This window comes from Falco naumanni, chromosome 1 (assembly GCF_017639655.2).
Source record: "Falco naumanni isolate bFalNau1 chromosome 1, bFalNau1.pat, whole genome shotgun sequence".
In the NCBI taxonomy this organism is placed as follows: Eukaryota; Metazoa; Chordata; class Aves; order Falconiformes; family Falconidae; genus Falco; species Falco naumanni.
The window spans coordinates 92,917,557-92,942,909 of NC_054054.1; the positions used below are offsets into that span (position 1 = coordinate 92,917,557).

A 25,353-nucleotide genomic window follows, 5' to 3' on the forward strand; every position below is an offset into this window, starting at 1 on the left:
TATAGAATCCTAGAACCACAGAACTGTTTAGGTTGGAAAAGGCCCTTAAGATCATCGAGTCCAACCATTAACCCTGCACTGCCAAGGCCACCACCACACATCCCTGAGTGCCACATCTACATGTCTTCTAAATACCCACTGGGACAGTGACTCCACCACCTCCCTGGGCAGCCTGTGCCAACGCTTGACCACCCTTTCGATGAGGAGATTATTCCTAATACTCAGTCTAAACCTCCCCTGGCACAACTTGAGGCCGTTGCCTCTTGTCCTGCCACTTGCTACTTGGGAAAAGAGACTGGCACCCACCTAGTTACAATGCCTCGCACCAGCTGGGGCTGTGGGACCCCCTCAAGCTGACCCAGGGGCTCTGGGACCCCTCAAGCTGACCCAGGGGCTGTGGGACCCTCAATCACACATGCCAGCCCAGGGCCCCCTACTCCCACCTGAAATAGGTCTGTTATTTCCACTTGACAGAGCTGCTGGAGCAGAAAACTTCATGCTGTGATAAACCAGTATTAATACATGGTTTGCTGCTGAGTGATGCCAAAGTGTGTCCAGGACAAGTTTTTAGTTTATAACAACATGATGACCTCGCTGCAATGATTCAACCTGACAGCAGGCTTCCTCTTACTGCTCCCATCTCGACTTCCCAGCGTACCAGGAGTAAATGGGGTTCCTTATGAGCAGCGAGCAGCTCACTCAAATAACCGTGGATCTCCCAAGGCAGGCCAAGGCACCTTCTGAAAAAGGGCTGGTGCAGCTGGGTGGGTGAAGAGAAAGGGTGTGATAATGGAAAGCTGGGCATCCTTGGGTGTCTCCCAGCTGGGGTGCTGGAGTCTGATCTTTCTGCCCTCTCTGGAATGCAGCAGATGAGTGGACTTAGGGTTGCTGTCTCAAAACCCAAAGTCCTATCCCAGTTAGGAAAAACAAACGCTGGTAACACTCCAAATATCCTGACTCACAGCTAGTTTCTGTCCTGTATTGGAAGCACAGTTTGTGCTGGAATAAAACAACACTCTCGGAACACGTGACGGTTTTGGAGTTACTGTTGAGACTCTGATACTAATGATGTGTGAAAAATAACTGCATAGCTTAAACTGTGTTGATTTTATTTATAGTAAACCCCACTACTTGCTGGTTGTATTGCAAATCCCCCATACTTTCAGTGGCAAAGACTTCATGCTCCACCCCCCTTAGATGAGAAGAGTTTATTTTCAATGTTCCAGCATGGATCTGGGAAAACTGCAGTTGGCTTTCCCTTGGTTTCTTGCCAAGGGGTTACAAGAGCTCATTTGTACGCAGAGCAGCAGCATTACTCTTACTTCATTTTCATAAACATTGAGTATCATCCCCGATGGAGAACTGATCATTCGGAGCCTGCTGACGCCAGGGCAGATGATGACTCGTAGCCGATGACCTGCTGCCAGAGGCTCCTGTTGGGTTGTATGATGGGATGGCAGGGCTCGACCGAGGTGTGGGCACCCCCCAGGGACATGGAGCGGTGCTTCATTGGACAGGCCAAGCAGGTGGTGGGGACCCGCTCACCCCAGCAGCGCAGTGCAGCAGCGTCTGACCCTGCGTGTCCCCATGCTGTGGATCTTAGCTGCCATGGAGTCGAAGTAGCTGGAGATGCGGGCGGTGGGGGTGTCCATCACGGGGATGCACAGGTACCTGATGCACCCGTGTTCACCACCTCTGGGGAGACATTGACAACTGTGCTGATGCGGTGGGTGAAGAACAGGGGGAAGCTGTTGGCAGCCTCTGCATCACGGATGTAGGGGCTGGAGGTGATCCATGACAGGCTGCCTGGCTGGGGGGGGGCTGGGGCAGCGCTGGGAGGGCTCCAGAGCTGCTGCCACTGCGGCACGCTGGTTGTGCCTAGAAACACATCCGTAACTGTGGCTTGGGAAGACCAACATCATCACTCCGAACATCCCCCCTGCTTCCTTCTTCTTCCCCTAGTTTATACACTCAGCGTGACATCCCATGGTGTGGAACACCCCTTTGGCTAGTTGGGGTCAGCTGTCCCAGCTGTGTCCCCTCCCAGTGTCCCGTGCCCCTCCAGCCCTCCCACCGGCAGGGCCTGAGAAACTGAGAAGTCCTCGACTTGGTATAAACATCCCCCAGCAACAGCTGGGACCATCGGTGTGCTATCAACATTGTGCACTGCACCAGATACTAAGAAAACCAACTCCATCCCAGCCGAAACCAGGACACCTGCACACACGAGGTCTGAGTTTCAAGACCTCAGGGCAGTGCAGCCTCCATGAGTGAATTAGCTCCAGGCTACAGCCAAGCCCCAGGCTGTGCTGTGACACCCAGTTTGGTCCTGCAGCGGGTCCCTGGATCTGTGCTGTGCACACGGGCAGCTTTCTGTTTGCAGAGAGACCCGGGCTGGGGGTGGGGATGCAAACCCCTTACGCTGGGGACACTGCATGCCTGCAAGGATGGAAGCCAGTGCTACACCTGCGGTGGGCAGGTGACAGGAGGGTCATTGGCTTGCCCAGTAAATTCTGGTTGCGAGGCCACTCAAACCAGATGACCACATTGCTGGTGGCTTTACAATGTGGGCTGTTTGTTGTCAGTGCGATGGATTGGGTCTGAGATGCAAGAATGTGAGAGAGCGTGCCTGCCACCCTCCAGACCCGCTTCTTACGGCTGTGTCCGATGAACTGCAGTCAAGGAGACAGGCGAGTCATTTTTTTCAGACCGGTGTTGAGTGATACTTTGGAAATTTGGAGCTTTTTGCTCAAAGGTCTCCTTGACCATAGCGAGGGGTGTGGCAGGATGCCTCTCTACCCGAAGACGAGCATCACTCTGGAATTCTTTATCGCGCAGTGTGGGCAGTGGCTGCAAGGCCTTACATTTGCTTTGGTAAGGGTAAAACGCTTTGAAAAAGCCCAAAAGTCTGAACGTTCCCACAAGCGTTTAGAGCAGCAGTTCGGGGGGACCAGGGAAGAAGGGCAGCGCGGTGCCCGAGGGCGGCTGAGGGGTGCGGGCAGCGCGGGCAGCGCGGGCAGCGCGTGGGGTCCGGGAAGCCCCGCCCCCGCCGGCCCGGCCTGCCCCCGGCGCCCCGCCCCCGGCGCGCGCGCCCGCCCTCCCCGCCTGCAGAGCGCCCCCTGCGGGCCGTGGGGAGCTCCCACCCGCGCGCCGCCCGCCCGCCCACCGGGGTCCCCGTGGGCAGCCGCCGCAGCGACACGCACCGTGAGGCCGGGGACGGCGCCGGGGGCCGCTCGCCTCCGGTAGGGAGGGAGGGGGCTGTGCGGGGGTGGGGGTGCCCTCGGTTTGTGCCTTTGGGAAGCGCCCCACCGGTGTGTCTCACGGCTCGTGGGGTTTGCGGCAGCGCTATCGGGGTGCAGGGAGGTGAACGAACCCAGGGATGGGGGGAAGGGCGAGGGGTCGGGGACTCGAGAAGTGTAGGGCAAACGGGGGGCAGAATGGAGCACTGAGGGCAGCGCCTGCGGGCACCGCAGGGATGGGTGGGTGCCGGCCACGGAGGGTGGCTGTGGGTAGGTACGGCTGATCGACCCTCTTCTTCCCATTCCCCGAGCCGGGGATGCTCAGGGCAACCGCCGGCTCTGGGATCGGGCTGTGGCGGGAGCACGGAGCCAGGGACACGGGCACCGGCCACTCTGGCCTCTGCCATGTTGTTGCACAAAGTATGTTTTGATTGTCCTTGAAAAATGCTCGTCTAACTTGTTTTTCAACACACTGACAGTAAAGGAGATGCTAATATTTCTCGAGGTGGCCTGGCCCTCCAGCCAGCATTGCAACCTTGCGGCTTTCTTAACAAAAAACGTTTTTTGCTTGAAATGAAACTGATAATTTTTTGTTTCCCAGTGGCCTCGAGGAAATAATCGGAAGATGGCTGTCATGTCTTCACTCAGGTTTGTCTTTACTGGATTAAAAAATGCTTAGCACCTTCAAGCTGTCCCCCTCAGCTGGGATTTCTAAAGAGAATTTTCACGACCAATGCAAAGGGTGTAGCTCGGGCATCTGGACAGCACACCTGGCAAATTACAGCCCCGTGCTCAAACATCTGGAGGCATCAGGCCTTGACAATGAAACACTGCTTCTTGGTTTACTGTAAAACTATTTTTTTAAAGAAACAACAAACTTTTCCCTAACCTCTGGCTTTTGTAAACAGTAACTAATGCTGTCTCTTCTTCACTAGAGCTTTTCCAATAATTCGGCCGGCCTCAGACACCTGGCAACATCACGCATGGTGAAATCTGAGGCTGGAAGGTGCCTGACTTTAGAAGCAGCGCCTTCCATCTCTGGGACATCTCGGCAACAACAGACCACTTGCAATGGCGATGCCTTACAGGGCCAGCAGTGAGCTGAAGGCGTCCTCTCGAGCTGCCCGCAAAGGATGCTTCACAGTCATCACTCCGGTGCTGAAAGGCTCTAGAAATACTGAATAGGAAATTGGCGTTTGGCACCTGAATTGGCTTAAACCCACACATCTATAAAGTCTTTTTTTTTTTTTTTTTCTTCCCCCTGAGTATTTAAGGCATCTTCTTCTTGTCTTTCCTTCCTACACCCATGATAAACCTGCCCTGCATACTGTCTTCTCCGTGGACAGATCCTTCTTGACCACTCTCATGGACAGCCTCAGCCATGCTGCCGCCCAGATACTGCACCAGATTTTAGTGATGACATCCAGCTGGAAAAAGGAATTACCAGCAGAGTCAAGTGCCTCATAGCCCTGCATCTGCAGCTTTTGCCTGCTGTGTTTATCCAGGAAAATGCGGATCTATTGTTCACCGTGACAGCTGCTGGACAGGACAGACAGGAAACATCCTGGGCCATGCTGGCACCATGCTGGCTGGCGTGTACCTGCGTCAGTTGGCTTGGGTAGCACTGAAAGCCAACAAGAGACGTGCTGAGGTGAAACGCAAGGAAATGCCAACAAGCAATTCCATCGATTTTTAGAGAGGAACCTGGAGGTTGTCTCCTGGGGTTTTCCTTGTGGGAAGATGCTGGGAGAAAAGGACTGGTTTAAAGCCAAGTGAGAGCTTCTGGATTTGGTCCAGACATTTGTGTGTTACCATGCAACACTTCAGCTATTGTTTGGATACTGCCTGGAGCTCTTGGCTCTGTCAGCTGTGAAATGTGCCATCCAGGCAAAAGCGCACCCAGGCTCCTGCAGCCCATCTCTTTCCCCTCCAGCTCTCAGCAGTCCAGGCTGCAGCAGACCTGCCCTCCACAGCCTTTGGACTCACTGGTATGTGTCTGGCCTCCGCAGCATCCCAGGGTGATGAGTCACAGAGTTTAATAATGCAATGTGAAAAAAACAGTCCCTTTAGTTTGTGGTAAACTTACCATCTGGGCCAATTCACCGTGCATCCCCAGTTCTTGCGTTACAAGAAGCAGTGTCTGATTGCTCATTTGTTGCTTCCCCACTTTCTGATTTCAGAGTCTTCGGCTTTGCCTCCCCTCCATCAACCTTCTCTTCGATGTGGGGCGGTTTCAGCTCAGCGCCGCCGTGCAGCCAGCCCAGGAGCAGTTCATCCCCGTTGCTACAGTAACGGCTGCATCCATCCATCTCTCAAATGGCACCCACCCTGTGCTGGGGGGAGTCCCCAAGTGGTGCCTGGCATGCAGCAGTACCAGCACCCTGCAGGGAGCAGGGGATGTCCCTCCACTCTTGCCATGGGAGCAGAGGGGCTGTGGGGCTCCGTCTAACGGTGCTCCTCTGTGTGGAGGTGACAGGGCCAGAGCTCAGCCCCTCTGAGCACCTCCCTGTCCTCCTTGTGCTGGGAGAAACCAGTCACCAGTCGTCATTCCTCCAGCCCACCAGCTCAGTGCTGTCCTTGATCCCAGCGTCCCCACGGCAGGAGTCAGCCCTTGCCACGCAGCAGCCACCCCGGTATGAGGAGCACCAGGCGTGGGGTGATGCCTGGCCCCGTTTGCCCTTGCCTCGCCTACCTTCAGCCCCGTGGCCTCGAAACCGGTGGAGCTGTTGGAGCTGTAGCGTTCACCACGGCAGGCTGCCAGCGTTAGCTGGTTCCTGGGCCTGGCTCTGCAGCCCCACACGTGTTCCCACCTGGCAGAGCAAGGAAGCAGCTGAGATCTTCCTGGGAGAGCAGAGGCTGGGACTTGCTGCAGACCCAGCAGGCAGGTGCCTATCGAAATCACACACTCGGTGTCCCCGACAGCCCCAGGGAGATTTTCCTCCCAAAGAGCTGGTCTCATCGCTGCCCACAGCTGACTGCAGAGGGTGCTGCTGGCTGAGCCAGTGTCCCCGCTCACCCATGCTTCTGCCATCCCCTTCCCAGCCTGGTGCTCTCAGGCTTCCAGCTTTGCTCAGCCAGCTCAGCGCATCCAGACCCATCTGTCTTCCCCCTTTTAAAAGTCAGTTTGCTCAGAGCTGACAAGAACTCCGCTACACTTGTCTCTTCAGCAAACTCCTTACTGCAGGAACTCACTGGTTTCTCTGTTTAGGTAGAGCGGAGGTGAAGGCAATGGTGGTTTGATCAGGAAAGAGTCCCCAGCTCCAGTGCTTCCCCATGGGGATCTCTGAGGGGTTCTTCTTGCCTTCCAGTGTCGACAGATGGCTTCAGGCGGGAGAGGACCATTCACCTTGGTGTCGACTGGTGGGGTCTCTGTTTTCAGCCAAACCTGGAAGAATGTGGAGCTGTGTCAGCACAGCGCTCATCAGCTGAAACAGGTGATGCTTGGAGCAGAGTGGGCTAGTATGGGCTGCCCGCATCTTTCCCAGGGGAGCAGCTGAAGCCAGAGCCATAGGGCAGCTGCCACCCAGGATTAGATGAATTATCAAAGCAGCCCAGGGCACCAGCACTGACATATAACCCATGTTTCCTCTCCCTGCAGCTCCAATCTCAGTGCGTAAAAGCAAGCAGACAGGATCTGGGCAGAGACCTGGGCCCTTTCCTCACCCAAGAGACTCCCAAGGGGAGAAGGAGCTGATACATCCCAAGTCTGGCACACTGTACAGTGCTCATGGATGCCCTGGGGCGGTGTTAGAACAGGCAGGTGACTTGACCGTAGCCCCATGCAGGCAAGACCTAGTACAGACAGTGTGACAGGCAGGTGTGAGTGGTTAGGTTCAGCCTCATCACAGGGCAGCACTGCCTGTGTTTGGCTTGGCAGGCAGCTCCCTTGCCTGCCCATGTGTTCAAGCTTGGGCCACAAATATAATATTAACATTGTATGTTCACTGAATGCTAAATCACAGGAGCTTGCCCTGACCTGGAACAAGCTTTGTAAACTGCTGAGACAAATGTGCAGTTGGAAAGAAATAGCAGCTCCTGCATGTCTATCCTGAGACCAGCACTACTGCTTCACTGGGCTTGTTTTACGTACATGCTGCATCACTGTTATCCTCCACAATTGCAAGAGGCTGGTAGGAAACATCGCCCAAGAAGCAAAACATTAGCTGCTACCTGCTGTCTGTTTGGGTTCCCAGCAGCAGCAGGTACTGCTACTTCTTTGAGGTGACTCCTGCACCAGAGCTGTCTTCCTGCCTGAAGCCATGGAGGAAGCAAAAGGGTGAAAGTTTCATGTTCTGCACGTAGCAACGCATGTCCTGTTCCCCAGCATCTCCCCCAGGCAGGTGACAGGGCTGGGTGTCCTGAGAGGCAGAGAGGCAGAATCGGCGGGACCTTGCCCAGGAGCCGATGCTGGCCGTGCAGGAGTGGGCAGCGCTGGAGCTGCGCAGGCAGATGAGCACCACTCCTGAAGGCGAACCCTGTGGCAGGTAGGGTGGGAAGGCTGGAAAGCACCAGGATCCCTTGTGGAACGAGCCCTCCCGCATGTGGTGAGAAGGTTCAGGGCAGTCAGCAAACCCCAGGGTACAGATCTGTGGAGCTGGAGATCAGCGTCTCCCAGCCTGGCTCTGGAGAGCAGTGGGCAAAGCATGCAGCCACAGGGGCAGCGATACCTCCCTGCCTGCTCCTGCTGCCCCCATTGCCCTCCAGTGGTCCTCCCCTGTCCTACGGCTGTGAAACCACCACTTCTCATGATTTGCTTGCTGTTTAAATTCCCCTCGGAGGCTGGACAGGTCTCCTCTCCAGCTCAGCCAGTTTTGCTGCGCTGCCATGCTTGGATAAGCAGCTCCCCCACGTCATCCTAACGGTGCCCCTCGGTGTGATGAGTCTCCTGTCCTGTGCATGACCAAGGACCTCTCCGGGCTCATCTGCCTGGTGGCCACTGCAGAAGCAGAAACCATTACCCCCAAAGTGGTGCTTGGGAAGCTCCGTCATGCTTTAACTAACCCACATTCAACCCTAAATTAGCTGGCAAGGGAACCAGAGGATGCAGGTCAGACAATCCTGCATGTAGCAAGGGTGATTACATGTTCTTTCTCCCTCTGCCAGGAAATAAGCTCTGAGAAAAGGGCCTGATGTTATTTTTAATAAGGTTCTCAGAGCCCTGTCTGAGCCTTTCTGACAGTCTCTGGGGGCCAGGGGAAGAGCAGACTCCTTCCGACCTGCTCACACTACAGACGAGGAACATGTCATCCCACTGACGGCGAGACATGGGAATGAGTGAACACAAGCCGGAGCTGCAGGTGGGCCGTGGTCAGGGATCAGTCAGCCCTGCAGATTCCCCTGGGGCTTGGTGTGGTGCCAGAGCAACACGTTCCCAGCAGAGCATGATGCAAGGCTTGGTGCAGCACAGCAACCAGCACAACCGGCTCCTGTGAGGGTCTCCTGAGGACCAGCTCATGTGCCTCCAGACACAGCCTGCTCCAGCTCAGCACTAAGGGCTCTGCAGGGGTTCATGGCTTCAGAGCTCCTGACGTGCAGAGGAGCAGGAGAAGATGCTTTCCATCGCATTGGCAAATCGGTTTCTGCCCACTCCTGTAGGTGCACTTTGGCTGCCAGAGCAAAGATGGTGGCAGGAGGGGACTGTCCCTACAGTGACGCCAGGTTGGAGTGCTGTAGCCTGCAGCAAGGCATTGTTGTGTACCTCTGCTCTTTCGCCACCATTTCATAATCTGTTTTAACTGGCATAATCCACCCCTTCACTGCTGTCCCCTCCCTTGTCCCACGCATGGGTGGGTGGCAGCAGGAACATGGAAATCATTGGGGAAACCCAAGCTGGGGTGGATCATGGGCTCCCAAGCTGATCGGCCGAGCCTGCCTGGCCCCAGACGCTGAGCTTTGCTTCCCTTCATCAGAGGAGAGGGATTCAGCATATGAAGAATGGTTCTGACAGTGGGTGAAAGCCCAGATGGGGTCAGGGAGGTCTTTGATGTTCTTGTGCTGTTTAGTCACAAGGCCTTTGTGTCTGAACATGGCTGTCCGCAAACGGTGGGGGACAGTGTGCTTGGGCTGTACCTGCACCCAGAGTCTCTCGTCTCTCCAGGCCCTGCTTGGACATGCCCCACACAGCTCCCCTGCCCACATAGTTTGGATTCTGGGGCACCTCTGCCTCAGGGCGATGATGCAGTCTGGTGGGTTTGGATGCAGTGAATTGTTTCAGGATGGATCTGAGGTTTTTCTACATCCTGGATGAGGTGGGATTGACGCAGGTTCGGTGATGTTTCACCCAGCTCTCAAATCGATCTGGTTTCCTTCCTGGCAGAAGAGCTGCTGCTGGCCTGGAGCGGTGTGTGAAGCTGCAGGACGAGTCAGGCTGCTCTGGGCACGTGTCATCACCCCCATCTCCACCTGCAAGACAGGGATGTCTCTAATTCCCAAATTCAGGAAGGAGTGGCAGTGGTCCACAGGTCTTCCCTACTTCAGAGGAGGTTTGAATGTGACCCACCCTTCCACCCTTTCCATCCTCTCCCTGCACGTCCCAAGGGCCCTTCTGTCCCTTCAAGCAGGCTGTGCACCCAAGGGCATAGGCAACTCTGGTGACAGTCACTAGACAGCTGATCCCATCTCCAGGTCCCAGCTGTAAGGAAGCCCAAGTGTGCATTTCTTGGAGGGCAGCGGCCCATTTCAAATGAAGCAATCAAGACACTCGTCAACTTGGGAAACAAAAAGACATTCTTTTCAAGACAGATTTAATTGCCAAAATGCCTGCAGGGTGGCAGCCTTGCATGGGGGTCAGGGTTCACCCCTGAAATCCTTGTCAGGAAAAGCAGCAGCTTTCCACGTCTCAAGGCTGCTTCTCTGTGCTGGGCTGACAGCTGTGAGGGAAAAATCCAACTGACAGCACATCACCTTTGTAATCTTATGGCCCCTATGTGCTTAAATCCCATGTCTCCTGATCATCCTGCTGTCTCCTGATCATCCTGCAGCCAGGAAATCATGGATCTGGATCCAGCAAGATCACAAGTTCCCATCTGCCAAATTAGAGCACAAGAAGGTGTTTCTGGACAGCTCTGCTTTCACTGGAGGCTGAGGGACAGTCTGTCCTAGACTTGTGGTTAGAGCCACCCCTTCTCCCCACAGCAGGCTGAGTATGTCCCAGCCTAGGGTTTGTTCCAGTGGCTGCAGCGTTTTGACCCAAACCCAGACTTGCCATCACATTGAATCCCGGTGTTGCCTTTGAATTGGTCCTTTGCATGGGTCACTGAGGGCAGGAGGTGGCCCATGTGCAAGTCACTGCTCCCCCAGGCAGGTAATGAACTGGATACATCAAGCCTGACACGGGTCTGCTCCCACTTTGCTCTCTGCAGTTCCATCTGCCTCCTGTGTCTCTGCCAGACCCTTGGTCCCACTCTGTACAGGGAAGCAGCAGACCTGGGCAAGCCTGGCCCTACCATGGGTGTCCTCTCAACCATCCTCACCAGTGCCAGGCCTTAAAATTCTGGTGCTGGTAGCCCCACTGCATCTCCCATCATCAGACCTTAGCCTGCTTTGTGTGGGGAAATAATTAATTACTGGCGACGTGCTGGACCAGTGGGCACAGTTCCCAGTGCTAGGGATTTATTCATGGGCTCAGGCACGCTATGCACAGAAATAGAGGGGACTGCTCACACGAGGAAAGGCTGCATGGTGCTGGGCTGGCTGAAACCTGGGACGAGGCTGGCCACGGGTGCCACAGCCACCACGCCACTGCTTCATGCTTGCTCCTACCCCCAAGGACAGAGCTGGCATCACTGGGAGCCCAGGCTGGCATTCAGCATTTTGCCAAGTTTCCTCCTGGAAACCAAAACCCTGGTCTCCATGAATGCACCCTTCTCACTGACAGCACAGCAGGGTGAGGGCAGGGCTTGAGCTCAGCTTTCAAGGGCCAACATGTTCTTTGCAGACATTACTAATTCAAGGGGTAACTAACTAATTGGGCATGTGCGGCATCAGCATTTTAATCAGCTGGAGTTTATTAGCATTTATATGGCCCTGAATGCAAAGTCCTATAAAACCAGTGTTCCTTAGTAGTGCAGTTAGGGTAATTTCTTGGTTGCTGGTGTCTGTAATCCCTGCTAGACTCTTATGTTGTGCCTTATTTAATATTGCAACATGGTCTAAATTTCAGTAACTTCAGCCTGCCTGAGGTGTGTGAGCATGCAGAGTCCTCGGAATGTATTCCAGCGTGGCACCCCTGCCCTTCTGTGAGCTCTCCTCACCAGGAACCGCAGCCAAGGCCCCACATCACCCCTTGACGGGGCCAGGGATGGCTCCAGGGCCAGGGATGGCTCCGGGGCTGATGCCCTCGTCCTCCTGACGCCTCCATCCCTGCGGGCAGCTGGTGTGCCCCTCGCTGTGCTCAGCTGCATGGCCAACCCCCTCAGGGCTCCTGACACCCACTCACTGACACCCTCCACTTTTCATTCCTGCTCTTCTTTTATGACACCAGGGCCTGGGAGACTTGATCTCGGGGGGCATAAAGTTTTCTTTCCCGCCTTATTTTAGGACTCCCTGCAATGCACTGCTGGGGACCCCTGAGAGAACGCTGCTGCGAGCACACACTGCTCGGGATGCCTCTTCTCTGCTGCACAGCTGCCACAAAACCGACGCTGGGTTCCGCGCCCGCCAAGATGGCGACCCACGCCCCGTCCCGGCATCTCGCCGCCGCGGGGCGTCTCATTGGGCAGCGGCGCTGCCCATCAAGCGATCGGCGACCCTGCGGTGTGGGGCCGGCGCGGCGCGGGGCAGAGCCGCTGGCCATAGGCTGCCGGGGAGGCCCGCCCCCGGGACGGTTGCCTAGCAGCCGGGGGACTCTGGCGGCGGCCGGCTGGGCCCGCGGCGGTGGCGAGCGGGGCCGGACTGGGACCAGAACGGGGCCGGGACCGCCTGCGCTGCAGGGACTGGGGCAGCCTGGGACCGACGTCCCCTGGGAGCCGATCCCTGAGATACCCTTGGCCGCCGAGGTCCTGACCCCCGGGATCCCCGCCGGGCCTCTGTCCCCCCAGGCCCCTGTCCCCCAAGGCCCCGGGCCTCTCCTCAGAGGAACCCCCGAATCCCGGCCCGGGCCCGCCCGAGCCTCCTGACCCTTACACAGGGAGTCCTCCCCCCCGAGAATCCCCCTCCCCGACCTCTGACTCCCACAGCCAGGGAATCCCTGGGTTCCCCCAGACCCACGCTGAGGGGCCCCTTTGCTCCCAGTCAGCCTCCCACACACAGCTGCCCTCTGCCCCCTCACTGCCCTCTCTTGCCCTTGTCCCTGCCAGCACAGCCCCTCCTGGCACCCAGATCCCCTTTCCCACCTCATCCCTCTGGCAGTGCCAGGCCTGGAAGGACAGAGATTTCGCACTGGGAGCCCTGCCTTTCCCTCCAGGGTGGCCCCAGGGACCTGCAAGCCCGCCTCCACACACCTCTAGGGACTGCAGAGCTGCAACATGTGCTTCTCCACTTCAGCTGCTACTTAGAAACAGTTGGGAGGGAGTCTTCTCCTCACCACCCTTCAAAGTCGGTGGTCCATTACTCTCCTTCCTTCCCATGGGTGTTCGACAGCCTTTCTGGGACAAGGACCAGTTCTGGTGCATGAACCCCATGTCCTGGCCCTGTGCCCAGACCCAGGCAGAACTCCAGCGTGATCTGAAACTCCCACGTTTTCCCACTTTATATCGTTTCTCTAATGCTGTCACCTTGTTTTCCTTTTAGAGATAAAATCCAAGAAAGAAGAATACATGACAGTAGCAGCAGAGGGACCTTGAAGTTCCTTGATTGAATCTCACCTTGTATAAGAGCTGTGTCCTTTCTAGACCTAAAAAACCACTCAACTCACAAGTGTTTAACTGAAGCCATGGCAACAGGGAATCCAGCTGTATTCCAAGAATCATCTCAGGACGTGAAGCAAAGAAACAAACCCTTGATGAAGGGCATGGCAACTCAGGAGAAGGCAATGATCACATTAGATGCCATGAAGATGTTAGGTCCATATCAGTTAAAACCTGATAATGTTGAGACAGAAAGAATCATAGCTGTCTTGGATGAGACAATTGCCAAGCTGGAGATGAGCAGTTTGATACCACATATTATTAACTCTCTGGATAGGTTTGCTGATATGCTGGGACCTGAGATCACAAACAGCCTGACTGAGCACCAAAAGCTTTCAAATGAAATGGAGCATCTGCTTGCCAGGTCTGAAGAAGAGGACACCATGACAGCTGAGGAGCAACGGGGCTGTCTCTGCTTGCTAGAGCAACATCTGAAATGTTCTGTTAGAAACGTACTGAGACTCTTACTGGCCAACCCTTCAGTTTGCCACATTCTGAAATATGAAGCCTGGGCAAGAAAGTCGCCAGCTGAAGTGTTCATCAAAGCTTTTGGGGACTTCAGGAATTTCATGCTTGAGAGACTCCTGACTAGTCCTGTGGAAGAGGAAAGAAAGATTCAGACCAAGGAGGACATTTTCCTCCAGATTAAGAAAAACACTGAAGCAATCACAGCTTTACAAGCAGAACTGGCAGCAGCAATCCGGACTCAGGAGGAGGAGGTATGATACTGTGGGAATATGTTTTCCAACAAAGCGTTACTGAAGCAAAACATTGGTAAGCTAAAAAATGATCCCTTTCTTGCAGTTCTTAAAGATGAAATTCTAGAAATAATTTCTAAACCAGATCCTAAATTTAAATATACTATTTTCATTGTAAAATATAATTAAAAATGCTTATTGCATACTTTTTTTTTAATTTGGCATGTTTTGAACCTGTTCTCACCAGCCAACTTCAATGATACAAGTCACTGAGTTTAAAAAGGAGCTGCAGGACAGGCACAAATTACTGCGGTAGTGTTTTGGCAGGGCTACAATGCCAGCTTCCAGCATGAGACTTCATCCACTGCTGATGAAATGATGAAAAGTCATTCCAGGGAGAGATTGCTCTGATTAAAATCCATTTTTAATATCTGCTCTGTCTTCACTCTTGCTTAAAACCAACATTTCTGTGACTTCCAGCTCTGTAATCCTAGCTGCCTTAGAGCATTTGTGATTAATATGTGATTATACAAATTCTTCATTTTTTTCAGTGAAGGCAGCTGAGATACAGACAAATGAACAGGCATTTCCCAGGCTCTTTCTGTGAGTCTGTGGGCAATGCCAGCATCCAAGCCCCTGAACTCCTGACAAGCAATCCTTTGTTTTATACGTATGCTTTTCTTTCTCCTTCCTGCAAGAGGGGTCAGAGGGGAAGGTTTTGTCATGTGCTTACTGCATTGAATGGTGCTAACAGAGACAAGGGCTTGCTTTCCTCATTCTCTCTGCTCCTTGGAGATCCGTGAATCGAGACACTTGAGATTTTTATGTGCAATTTGGCAGCTTGTCCAGGGCATAATGAATAAATCTGTTTCACTGGTCCCTGCTGAGGATTTCTCTTGCAGGCAGCACACTGAGCTGCATCCCCCAGCCAGCCATTCTGAGCCTAATCCAAAGCTTGAGGGAGCTGTGGGTAGCCCTGATTTTGGCTGTTCCTCAGATGGCAGTGCCAGTGGGTCTTGGTATGGTTTGTTCAGTTCTCTACCTTTATTAACAGGTTGCCAGAGGAGCAGTGGGGGAAGGTTTCCAAAGCACCTTGTGCAAGTCTAACTCTGTTCCCTCAGCCAGCAGTGGAAGGTCCCTGTTGCTACCTGATCAGCAGGGTGTTGTCTTAGGTCTCCTCCACCTTTGCAAGAGTGCCTTACTTCTGCCCACCTTATGCCTCAACGGTATTTCTCTTGTTTTCTGGGTCTAGATTCACAGGAGGGACAATGTGATCAAAGACCTCAAAACCAGCATGCAAGCTCTGTCCAAAGACTGCGAGGCTGGCATCCAGCAGATCAAGCAGCAAGGAGAACAACAGCAAAAAGAGGAGCTGCAAGCCTCCCAGGCCAAATGTGCCAGGCTACAGCAGGACATTCAGCAGCTACGAACACAACTCAGTGCACTTGTACTGGAGCATCGAGCATCAGAGCTGGCTCTCAGAAAGGTAAATGGGAGGAGGGCTCTAGAACAGGACATTTAAAACCTTTTGTAGCGCTGTCACGTCTGGTTGCTGGCTGCTGCAAGTAATTACTTGGTTCATGCTTGCTCCTGGCAGGATGCACATGCTTTTTGTCAGAGTATACCTGCTCTGTCCTCATGCTCTGCTGATTCCAGTGGAAAGCAACCCTGCAGCAACAGCAGGGAAGTAGCCTGCTCACAGGTCCTCCTCCTGCCTGCTGACTTGACTCTGAAAACACCTTTATACAGCACTGTGACACTGCATACTAGAGAGACTGTGGTCTAGTTGAAGTGCAGAGCAGCTGGGCTGTAGCAAAACAGGCATGGCGTACGTTAAGAAACAAGGGATTTGGTGTAGGGTAAGCAGAGCAAACATAATATTGGCTCTATATAAAGCCATCTTTTAGAGTTGATTGTAGTATTCAAGGTTGAGCACAGCTGATCTTGGAAGCTAAGAAGTTCCTATGTTGTCTGGCACTTTGCTGAAGACACAAACTAAGGCATCGGGTTGAGTTGAATGAGGGGGGAGATTTGATTTATCACAGTGCTGAGCAGCTACAGGAGGAGGAAATGGGCATGGCAGGCAGGCTCAGGCCTCTGTATCAACAGCTTTGCCCTGAGCAAAACATGCTAGTGACATGGGCACAGAGAATCTAGAACTGGAAAAAGAGCATTTTTTTCCCGCCTCATATTACTCCTACTGGGTATTTACTCCGAGCAAGCATTGGCCTCCCATCGGCAGGACAACCCATGCTGGTAATGGGGCATCTTTCACTTTTGCATTGGATGACGTAGAGCAAAGTGGCCGTGGGGCTGGGCACTGACAAAGCGTGACATGCAACTTAGAGCTGCAGCACAAAATCCAAAACCTACCCGTTTACACCACCTTTAATGGAGTGGCTCTATCAGACAGTTTCTTTTGAGGCTGCAGGCCACTGCAGTATTTGTGGGTATGTTGCTCGGCTCATTCTAATGCTCATGCAGACAGATTTACTGACCACAGAGGTTTCCTTTCCCCCCCTTTAGCAGGTCCTGTAGTCCTGTGTGGTCTAAATAGCTGAGGTCTGACCTCATGATGGCCTGGGAGCCCTTGGGACATTCTGGGTCAGTGTCATACAGGAAATCAGGCGGCACTTGTGATGGGCTTTAGCTGATCTTTCTCTTGATGATTCTAGGGAGCACAGACACAGCAGCATGTGGTAAATGGCCCATAACTGGTTATGCTGCAGTATAGCCACCGTTAAGCTATTTTACAGCTAGAAATATCTCTTTGTTTTAAAAGGCACTATCTTTTGAGTACTTTCTGTCCGGCTTTCATGTTTAGCAATTCTCTGTTGCCTAAATTTTAGGGTAGTCACCCCAGTTTGTCAGTGACTTGCCACATTCCATCAGACATGTTCAGTTCCTACTGCAGAATACACCTTTCAGATGCATGTCAATCCCCCAGCTCTACGCTGTACACCAAATAGGGCCTTTTTGCCTCAGGGAGTGTCCCATGAGAATCCCCAAACCAGGGCAAGAAAAATACGTCAGCTGAAGGAAACTTGCCACAAGGAGGAGGTGTTACGCTCAAATGTAATGATGCTGGGGCTCAAAACTACATTATTTTCTAACTCGGGCTGCTCTCTAGCAGGCTTCAGGTACCTGCAAGGAACCTCTATTGTTTTGTGTTACAGAGGAAGTGCAGACTGGAGAAGGAAATTGTGAACTGGATTGAGAAATACGACACAGACATGGGAGAAAAACAGGTATCCACTTTAGAGTGCTTTGCTATCCCGTGAAATTATATGTTCAGATAGATTCTTGTCCAAAAGGACACATGGCTCTTACACAGGAGGCTATGGAAGTGAGGAGCAGTTCAGCATCCAAAAGAAGTACAGGCTTTTGTAGGAAAGGTATCTTTGTCCTGCCTAGGTGTTAGGAGTTCTCTGCTGCTTTGACTTCAGAAAAAGTTACATCCACTGCTAAATCCCACAGTATCTGGGGGAAAGTGGTTTGCCATGTTCTGTAAGACATGTCCACCCGATGCTAGGGAACAGGTTTTTCAGTTTTGCTTCAATCCTCAATCCTGTTGGCCCCTAATTCACGTCCAATTTCTGCTGCCCCCCTTGGGAGATGGGCTAAGCACTAAGAAACAGAACAACCTGCATACTGCTGCCTTGGCATCCAACTTAACCACAGCAGTCTGAGAATCACATCAACACCCCGCAACCTTGCCTCTGAGAAGGCCCTAGTTGCTTTCCTGTTCTTGCCCTATTTATGGAGATGGATAAAAGCTGCTGGATTGCTAACAAAGCAAAAAGTAGGTTATGGAGATGGATAAAAGCTGTTGGATTACTAACAAAGCAAAATGTAGGGAGGGACCTAGAAGCTGGCTGCTAATAGTAGGAAGTGATCCCCCCGTGTCAGATGCTTAACAATGTGATTATTTTGGTCTCCTGCATGCTGGGTGGCTGGAGCACCACGTCACAGAAGGTTTGGGGCAGAACTTGATAAGGCAGAGACACACATTAACACTGCTGATTCCCCTAATCTTCCCTCTCTGTGTGGCTTCCTCAAAGGCATTAGGAAAGGCATAAACTGCTGCTGAGCTTGGAGGTGTAGCAACATCATTAAAAATACCTGTCCTTGGACTTTTCCAGGCTGACATGGTCTGGCACTTCTCATGCTCTCAACAGCGTACAGCATATTAGCTGGGCTTCAGTGCTGCTTGCCTGAATGGCTGCTTAGCAAAGGTGTTAGCTCAGGCTCAGCCTTACCCAAACTGCAGTCTTTTTGCACGGAACACCTGCAAAAGGGACTCTGTCCTGCGTGTGTGTGGGTGCTGTTTGCAACACAGGGAGATTTATGAGAATATTTTTCAGAGGTGCATGAAGATACTAGGACCTGGCATCTCATGAAATTCCCTGGGTACCGGGCACATGCCTCCTTTTTGAGTTCCTTTGGAAAGACTCAGCTTAGCTCCCAGTTGTGGTTCTGCTTGTGTTTGGGATGAATTTAAGGACCTTTACCCAGGGATGTACAGGGAGGAGCTGCTGAATGCCCTCCAAACTGCTGTATTTGGTATCTGCTGTCTTGCTAGGCTGAGTATGAGGAGGTTCGTGCTGCCTATGCCAAGGAGAAGGTCCAACTATCCCTGCTGAAAAAGAAACACGCGGTCCTTCTCCAGGAGTATTCCCAGATTGAGGAAGAGCGCAGGATACGTCAGGAGAAGGAGGAGCAGGCTTTGAAAGAGTTGACCACCATGACCCTTGCTGCCACCCGCATCCAGGCCTTCTGGAGAGGCTACTTGGTTCGGTCCCTCTTCAAGCCAAAAAGGAAGAAGAAGAAGGGCAAGGGCAAGAAGTCCAAGAAATAAAGCACAAAATCTATTATCTGTCCTCCTGGCAAAGCTTCTGACTCTGCTCGGCCTGAGCTGTTCTAGATAAAAGCATTAGGTTGGAGTGATCGTTTGCATTCAGGCCTCTAGGGCTGGGGCTGCCTCTCATAGTTGGAGTATATTAGAGCTGCGGTTCCAGTATACTCCATTTTAGGTCTCCTCAATGCAAGGAGACTCTGCAAGGAGTCTCCTGGTGAAGGGACTGAGCCAGGAGCACAGGTTCCTGTCTTGTGGCCTTGGTTGTAGTCTTCTTGTTTATGCTTCGCTTGTGTGTCAGGGCCTCATTCTGTTCTTACTGAAGGTGGCAATAAAATCATTCCTGGGTCAAGATGAGGCCCTTCATCTGACAAGGTTTCTGCTTGTGTGGATTTGAGACACCATGTCCCTTTCTGCAGGAGGAAGCTGCAGGACCATTGCTTATCAGTGCGAGAAGTGATGCAAATCCTGACTGGGCATCACCCCTGGCAGTTTGCAGTTTTCAGCAGGGGCCGTCCAAAGGGTGGGATGTGGCATGGCCGCTCAGCACCTGCCCTGCTCCCAATCCTAACAAATCACTCCCTAAACCAAGTAGCAAACTGTGCCCTCTTTAATGCAGATCCCTGTTTTCGACAGCATGTTCTCCTCTGGGTTCCCCAGTGTCTAATTCCCCAAGAGCATACTGTAGCCTTTCCCTTTCACACCGGCATGAGTCAAGTGTTTTTCATCACTTGGTCTCCCATTTTCAGTAGCAGTGTAGCAATTCATACCATGGAGCTCTTTGCTGCTCACTGGGACTGAGCTGGGTGAATACAGTCACGCATTTATTTCGTTTTCTGGGGAAACCAGGCTGTTACATGTTACCATAAAGGCCCAGGCACCTCCCCTCACGTACATTTTGCACTTAACAAGGCTGGGAGCGAACAGCATTTTGGATCCAGACTCCCAGTGCTATTTCTTCACTCCCGACTTCAGTGGCCCTTCACTGCAGCCTCTCTTCCCAGGAGAGGGCAGTGATGCTGGCTGCAAAGCCCAAATTGCCACCAGACCCTGTCTGCCCCTCTACCTCTGCTGATAAACTGGTACCTACAGCAAAAGGGCTGAGATGCTTTTTACCATCTAATGCAAACTGCAGTGGAGAGAGGGCCATTTGGCTAAGGACAAAGAGTGACTGGACATGTTCAAGGGCTGAGCTTGCTGTGAGGGGAAGATCCCACAGCAGCACCCCATGTACTGAACACAAGGACCTGATGGATTTATCCTTGACTGTTTATTTGCGTAAGTCATAGGGTCAGTGTGATGCGTCCGTAGAACACTCAGTACGAGCTGCTGTATTGCCATCCTGTGTCCGATCCAGTGCAGGGCCTGATCCCAAGCACATGCTGGAATCACAAGGATGTGAAATACAGGACCAGGTGAGGCCTCCCTCTCCTCTGACATGGCCAGGGAAGGTGTTTGCAGCCACAAGAGATGCCAGGATCTCTGGATATTTTAAATGCTGGTAACCATGTGGGTAATTTGGAGTGTATTTACATCAAGAGGGACGTTTCATCTCCAGGGAGGCTTCAGTTCACAAACACTAACAGCCCTAGAATTATAGAGGGGATGTCGGGCTGTTGAATGTTGATTTTGATGCCTAGCCGTAGCAGAGTTTTGTCTAAAACCTCCAGATGTTGCCTCCAGATGTCAAAGCCTATCTGGAGAGGCATTCAGCTGGGTGACAGACTGAGAACACCTTCTTATGGGAGAATAACAGCCTTTGGAGTCCAAAGTACTCTTAGACTGTTTGCAGACGTAGGACTTGTCTGGATGAGCTGCTCAGTGTCTGCTAGTGCCAGAGGTGCTGGTGCTCATGGCTGAAGGACTCTCAGAGGTGTCTCTTTAGAAGGGGAAGAAACGTTCAGCAAGTTTCAGGGGGGCAGAAGCAGCTCTGCCCAGAGCGGCAGATGAAGTTGGCCTGCTTCTTCACCCGAGGAGCTGCCTAGCCTGCATCCTCAGGCTTGGAGCCAAGTGCGCTCACTGAAGGTCTTTCCAGGGCCGGTGTCAGGGGGCTGGGGGAGCCCCTTCACCAACCCCTCAGCCCTGTGGGACCCCGGCAAGGCTGGCAGGAGCTGCCGGTTCGGGCTGCCTGTGCTGGCAGGGCCGCCATGGGCAGAGGTGCACGTGCAGGTGATGGGCGAGCAGTAATGTGATTGGGGGGATCACAGCAGATTAGAGAGATCAGAGAAAGGCGATCCCCGGGTGGGGAAGGCAGGGGCACGGGAGGGAAGAGGCCGCAGCAGATGACCCTGGCAGGGCAGCGTCTGCCACAGGTCCCAGCGGCGCTTTGCTGGGCTTGCTGTGGAGAGGGGTCCCCCTTTTTTATGACCCAGCTCATAAAAAAACTGGCCTGGGGGTTGGCGGGGGGTGACAGGGCTCTTCCGCTGGGCAGGTGGCAACAAGAAACATTTTTGTGTGCGCCCCTGGCCCAGCATTTCCACTCCTCATGCCACCCCCCCCCCCCCTCATTATTTTCCATGTTTGCTTGCTGGTTTGCATTCTTCCCCAGGTTATCCTCTCCCTAAAACAGCGTTAAGAGTGGTTTTTTGTCAGTGTTTTCGGAGAGGGGCTCTGGAGTAATGGCACAGCTGTGGTGGTGGGCTGCAGGGCCCTGCAGGCTGCATACCCCGCCCCCCCCACGTTCTCCAGAGCTTCCTCCGAGGCTCCTCCGAGGCTCCCCCGAGGCACTGGCCGCTCGGTGGGCCCTGTTGCCCGTTTGTAAAGGAGGGGTCGGCGCAGACAAGCCACAAGATCCCGCCCGCCGCGCCGTGCCAGCGGGGTCGCGAAATGGCGGCGGGGGTCAAAATGGCGGGGGAGGGGGGCGCGGGCTCTTCCCGCCCCGCCACCAGGGGGCACCCGCGGCGCGGCCTCACGTGCCTCTCCTTAACCCCCCCCTTCCCTTCCGTGACGTGCCGCGGCACCGCCCCCGCGCCGGGGCCCAGCGGAGCGGAGCGGGCGGCGGGAGCGGAGCCGTCGGGCCGCGCCGCGCCGCGGGGTCTATGGGGAAGGCAGCCGCGCTGTGTGGCGGTGGCGGCAACAACAGCACCCGCGGGCTGGTCTCTCTCCTCAGCGCCGTCCCCTGCTTGGCCTGCCAGGAGCTGCCGGCCATGAGCGCGGAGCCGGGGGGTCGGGGCGGCGGGGGACCGGCGGGGGGGCCGCCCGCAGCCCCCCCGGGCTCCGACACCTACAAGGGATGGCTCTTCAAGTGGACCAACTACCTGAAGGGCTACCAGCGCCGCTGGTTCGTGCTCAGCAACGGGCTCCTCAGCTACTACAGGTACCGGCGGCGGGGGGGCCGGTGGCCGCTCAGCCCGGGCCTGCCGCGGCGGGAGCCCTCTGGCTGCCCGGGCTGGGTGCGGGGCTGACCCCGCCGGGCCCGGCCAGGTGCCCCCGGTGGTGGGGAACGAGTCGCGGCCGCCCGGCGGGCTCCGCGCTTTTGCGGAACGGAAATATTTTCGTTTCACTGAGTTTAGTTAGGTTTTTTGTTTGGTTTTTTTTTTTTTTTTTTGGTTATTTTCTCTCTTCTAAAGCAAAGCTCGGGTTTTGATCTTTCGGCGCCGCGGCGGGGAGCCAGCGGGGCCCGGTGCGGCCCCTCGGGGATCGCTCCCCCGGGGATCGCCCCCCCCTCGGTCATCTCCCATCCCACCGCCTCCTGCTGCGGCGGTACAGCCGCCCTTACAGCCAGAAGCTTGCCTTCTAGCAAAAGAAACCACAAACCCAAAGCCCTTCTTGCCTAAAATTGATTTCCTTTTGTAACCTGCTTCTGCTGCTTTTTTCTTTTTTCTTTTTTTTTTTTTTTTCTTTTTTTTTTCTCTTTTTGCTGGGCAGGAGAGCAGAGGCAGAAAACCCTTCCAGCAGCCGTGCGTGTGCTGCGGTGCCAGGGCGGAGGGGAGAGGGTGGCCCGGGATGTGCCTGGGGAGGCAGCAGGCTGTGTTAGTGACAGAAGGAAGTTTTAGCACTCAGCAGTGACTCAGAAAGTCTTGCCTGGCTTTCTTTGCTGTCTAACGTGATGGTTTTTATACACACAGGCTGTAGGCTTCGTGTATCTGAGTATTGGATGTGGGGACTGGGGACTGCGAGGTTTGAGCCAAAGTGATGTCATCTTAGCAGGTTTTCTTGTGTTTCTTCTAGCAGTTGAGTTGTAAAAATATAAATGTACAAGCGTTGTCGGATTTTGATGCTTGTGTCGTTTAGGAAGGATCATGCCTATTGTCACTTGAAAGGCAAGTGCTCTGTCACCTTCGGTATTGTGGAGAACATTTTGGCTGTCTTTCAGAATGTGGAAATGATCCTGGATATTAAAGATGGTTAGAACTTTATGAAATAATACATTTTTAAGTGCCAAACCCTCTGGGTGAGGACTTCTCTGTAAAGGCTGTGCAAAAGCTGGTTTTCCTCGTGACACAAAGTTCATCTTCTGGTTTCCTCTCTGCTACAGCTGATGACATGTAGCCTGAAGCAGATCCCCGAGCTTCAGCTCAGTGTCAGGCGTTAATATAAAACGCTTCCAGCTCTAAAGAGGGATCTGGAGCCTGGACCCTGGTGTCGGACTACAGGAGGTAACAGGTCAGAAGTTCAATGGTGTATTTATCCGCGTGGAGTTCCAAGTCCCCCCCTACAACCTCAACCCAAACAAAAATGCTCTGTAATGAACACCCCTGCAAGAATGTAGTTACCTCTCAGTAATTCAGCTAATTTACTTATAATCCTTTCTGGTATGCTTATGCTCTTTAACTCTAGTCCAGATCTGGACCAGCAGAGCTACGAGGCTTGAAAAGGTTGAGTTGTAATGCTCCACTTGTAACCATGTCAGAATATTATTTTTCCTGTATTGGTGCCAAGTCTGTCATGAGCAAACAAGTGGTTTTCTTCAACAATTTTTTTAGATTGGTACAACTAGGTTTATTTTAAGACAGTTTGACCTGTTTTAGGCTGAAACAACAAACAGAAACATCCAAGGAAATTATTCTGAGCAGCATGCGAAGTTGAAACTGCATTACTTTGTGGAGCTTTCAGCCAGCGCAGACCTGCAGCAGCTGCTTGGGAAAAGTGGTGCTGAAGGTTTTTGTGCTGCCTTTTCATCATTGGGCTTGATGAGAACTGAGTTAATTTGATTGTGAGTCAGGAGTACAAAAATACAGTGCAGAACACGTGGTAAATTTTTTCTGAAATGGAAAAAAGCCTCCATGATGCTTTTTAAAACCAAGGCTTTTAAATAGCGGCCGTGCTAACCCATCGAGTGTCAGCTCACATTGCTCAGTGCAGAGTGCTCCTGTGAGGCAATTTGGGGTAAAATGGCGTTTTTATTTTAATGTGACTTATAACTAACTGACAGGAGCAAGGAAGCTCCAGGTATCAGACCATGTGTTTTCATTGACCTCTTGTATGTGTGCAGACCGCTGGGCAGCATGTGGTCTGCTGCTTGTTTGACTTTTATCTAGGGATTTTAAGAAGTAACTTTTATAAAGGTCTCTTGCTATTATGTGAGCCACGTGTCTTACTTTCTGCTGGGTCTTTGTGCTCATCCCAGCTCTGAAGGTGCATGCCAGAATTTTCTTTTTTTGCCCTTGCTGCTGAAGGCTTCGCAGGTTAAATCACACCCTTGTGGGTGAATTGGTGCGCTCTCCTCATCTCCATGGCTTTTGATGCCATTGTAGCTTGAGTTTGGAAGGTGGTTGCCCTGATACACAACCTGGATGATTTAGCAGTTGACTATTTAGGACGAATTTCATCAGAAACTTCGTTTTGCTTGTGCACTAGAACCATCTTACTTGGAAAAACTGCACCGTGATGCCCAAGTGGCCTCCTTGTGTGTATTGATTTAGTTCCAGATAGAAGCTTTTAGTTTTATTTGAATTTCTTGCTGCTTCTGTTTAGCTTACTTTAAAAACCAGCCTGTCATGTTGCCTGGTGGTGATTCCTGGTAGGTTTTTTGTTTGTAGAGTTGAGCTCTTAAAATCCTGCGTGACCTCTTGGGAGCTCCTGTTGTAGTGGTGTGTGGGTGGGCGCAGCGCCATCCGGCAGGAGCTACTCGGTGGGGTTTTCTCGAGCAGCCAGGTGCAACGTCTGTTTTCTACCCGGTTGGTTTCACAGGGACAGTTTGCTGAATTAAAGCTTGTAATTAGAGTATTCTTTCCAAATGGAGTGTTTGAAGCCACCTGTATCTTTGCTAAAGCTATGAAGACATCAAGTCTTACTGCCAGCAAAGCTTCCCTTCAGGTCATGTGCTTTTGCTTCGTATTCCCAACTCTGACCCTTTGGAAAATGATAATAGCTGAGTAGTTCTTGAAGATTTCCTCTGTGGTACCCTCCTCTGGAGTGAGGTTTGTGGATTTAGGAACTTTTAGGAGTTGCACAGTAACAGTTGGATCATTTTAATTGCCCTTGATTGTCTCTCTTGGGGTTTTTTTTTGACAGGGTTTTCTGGCTGACTTGGAAATCTACAGTGCAGAGGTGATGCCTGTGTTGGAAGGTGGTTTAAGCATGGCACAACTAGCCTACTTGACTTGATAATGATCAAAACTCTTCTAAACTGCTCTGGCAGGCTGCCACTTATAGATTTGTCATTATCTATAATTAGCATGTCTGTACAGGAGAATCTAATCACCTTGAACAGATAAGTGTTTTCAAGGAGATTAGAGAGGATCTTTAGGTAAGTATTAATTCATCAAAGATTG

General features: G+C 52.7%; 2 protein-coding genes across 4 annotated transcripts in view; both read left to right on the forward strand.

Moving 5' to 3' along the window:
- Positions 1-12,104: 12,104 nt before the first annotated feature.
- IQCD (IQ motif containing D) lies at positions 12,105-18,991 on the forward strand. 2 transcript variants are annotated; one of them, XM_040607328.1, is made up of 5 exons: positions 12,105-12,235; positions 12,969-13,803; positions 15,035-15,268; positions 16,959-17,030; positions 18,365-18,991. In XM_040607328.1, the coding sequence occupies exons 2-5, from the start codon at positions 13,111-13,113 to the stop codon at positions 18,638-18,640; spliced, it is 1,275 nt and encodes a 424-aa protein (XP_040463262.1). In that variant the 5' UTR covers positions 12,105-12,235; positions 12,969-13,110; the 3' UTR covers positions 18,641-18,991. The 2 variants fall into 2 exon arrangements, with proteins under 2 accessions (XP_040463262.1, XP_040463271.1); XM_040607337.1 differs by having other exon boundaries at positions 12,105-13,803.
- Positions 18,992-21,613: 2,622 nt separating this feature from the next.
- The window catches only part of OSBP2 (oxysterol binding protein 2), a 116,829-nt gene continuing 113,089 nt past the window's right edge, over positions 21,614-25,353 (forward strand). For both annotated transcript variants that reach the window (XM_040607350.1, XM_040607359.1), the window contains exon 1: positions 21,614-21,953. In XM_040607350.1, coding sequence (XP_040463284.1) covers positions 21,676-21,953 — 278 coding nt within the window. In that variant the 5' untranslated portion in view covers positions 21,614-21,675. The remainder of the gene's footprint in view (positions 21,954-25,353) is intronic.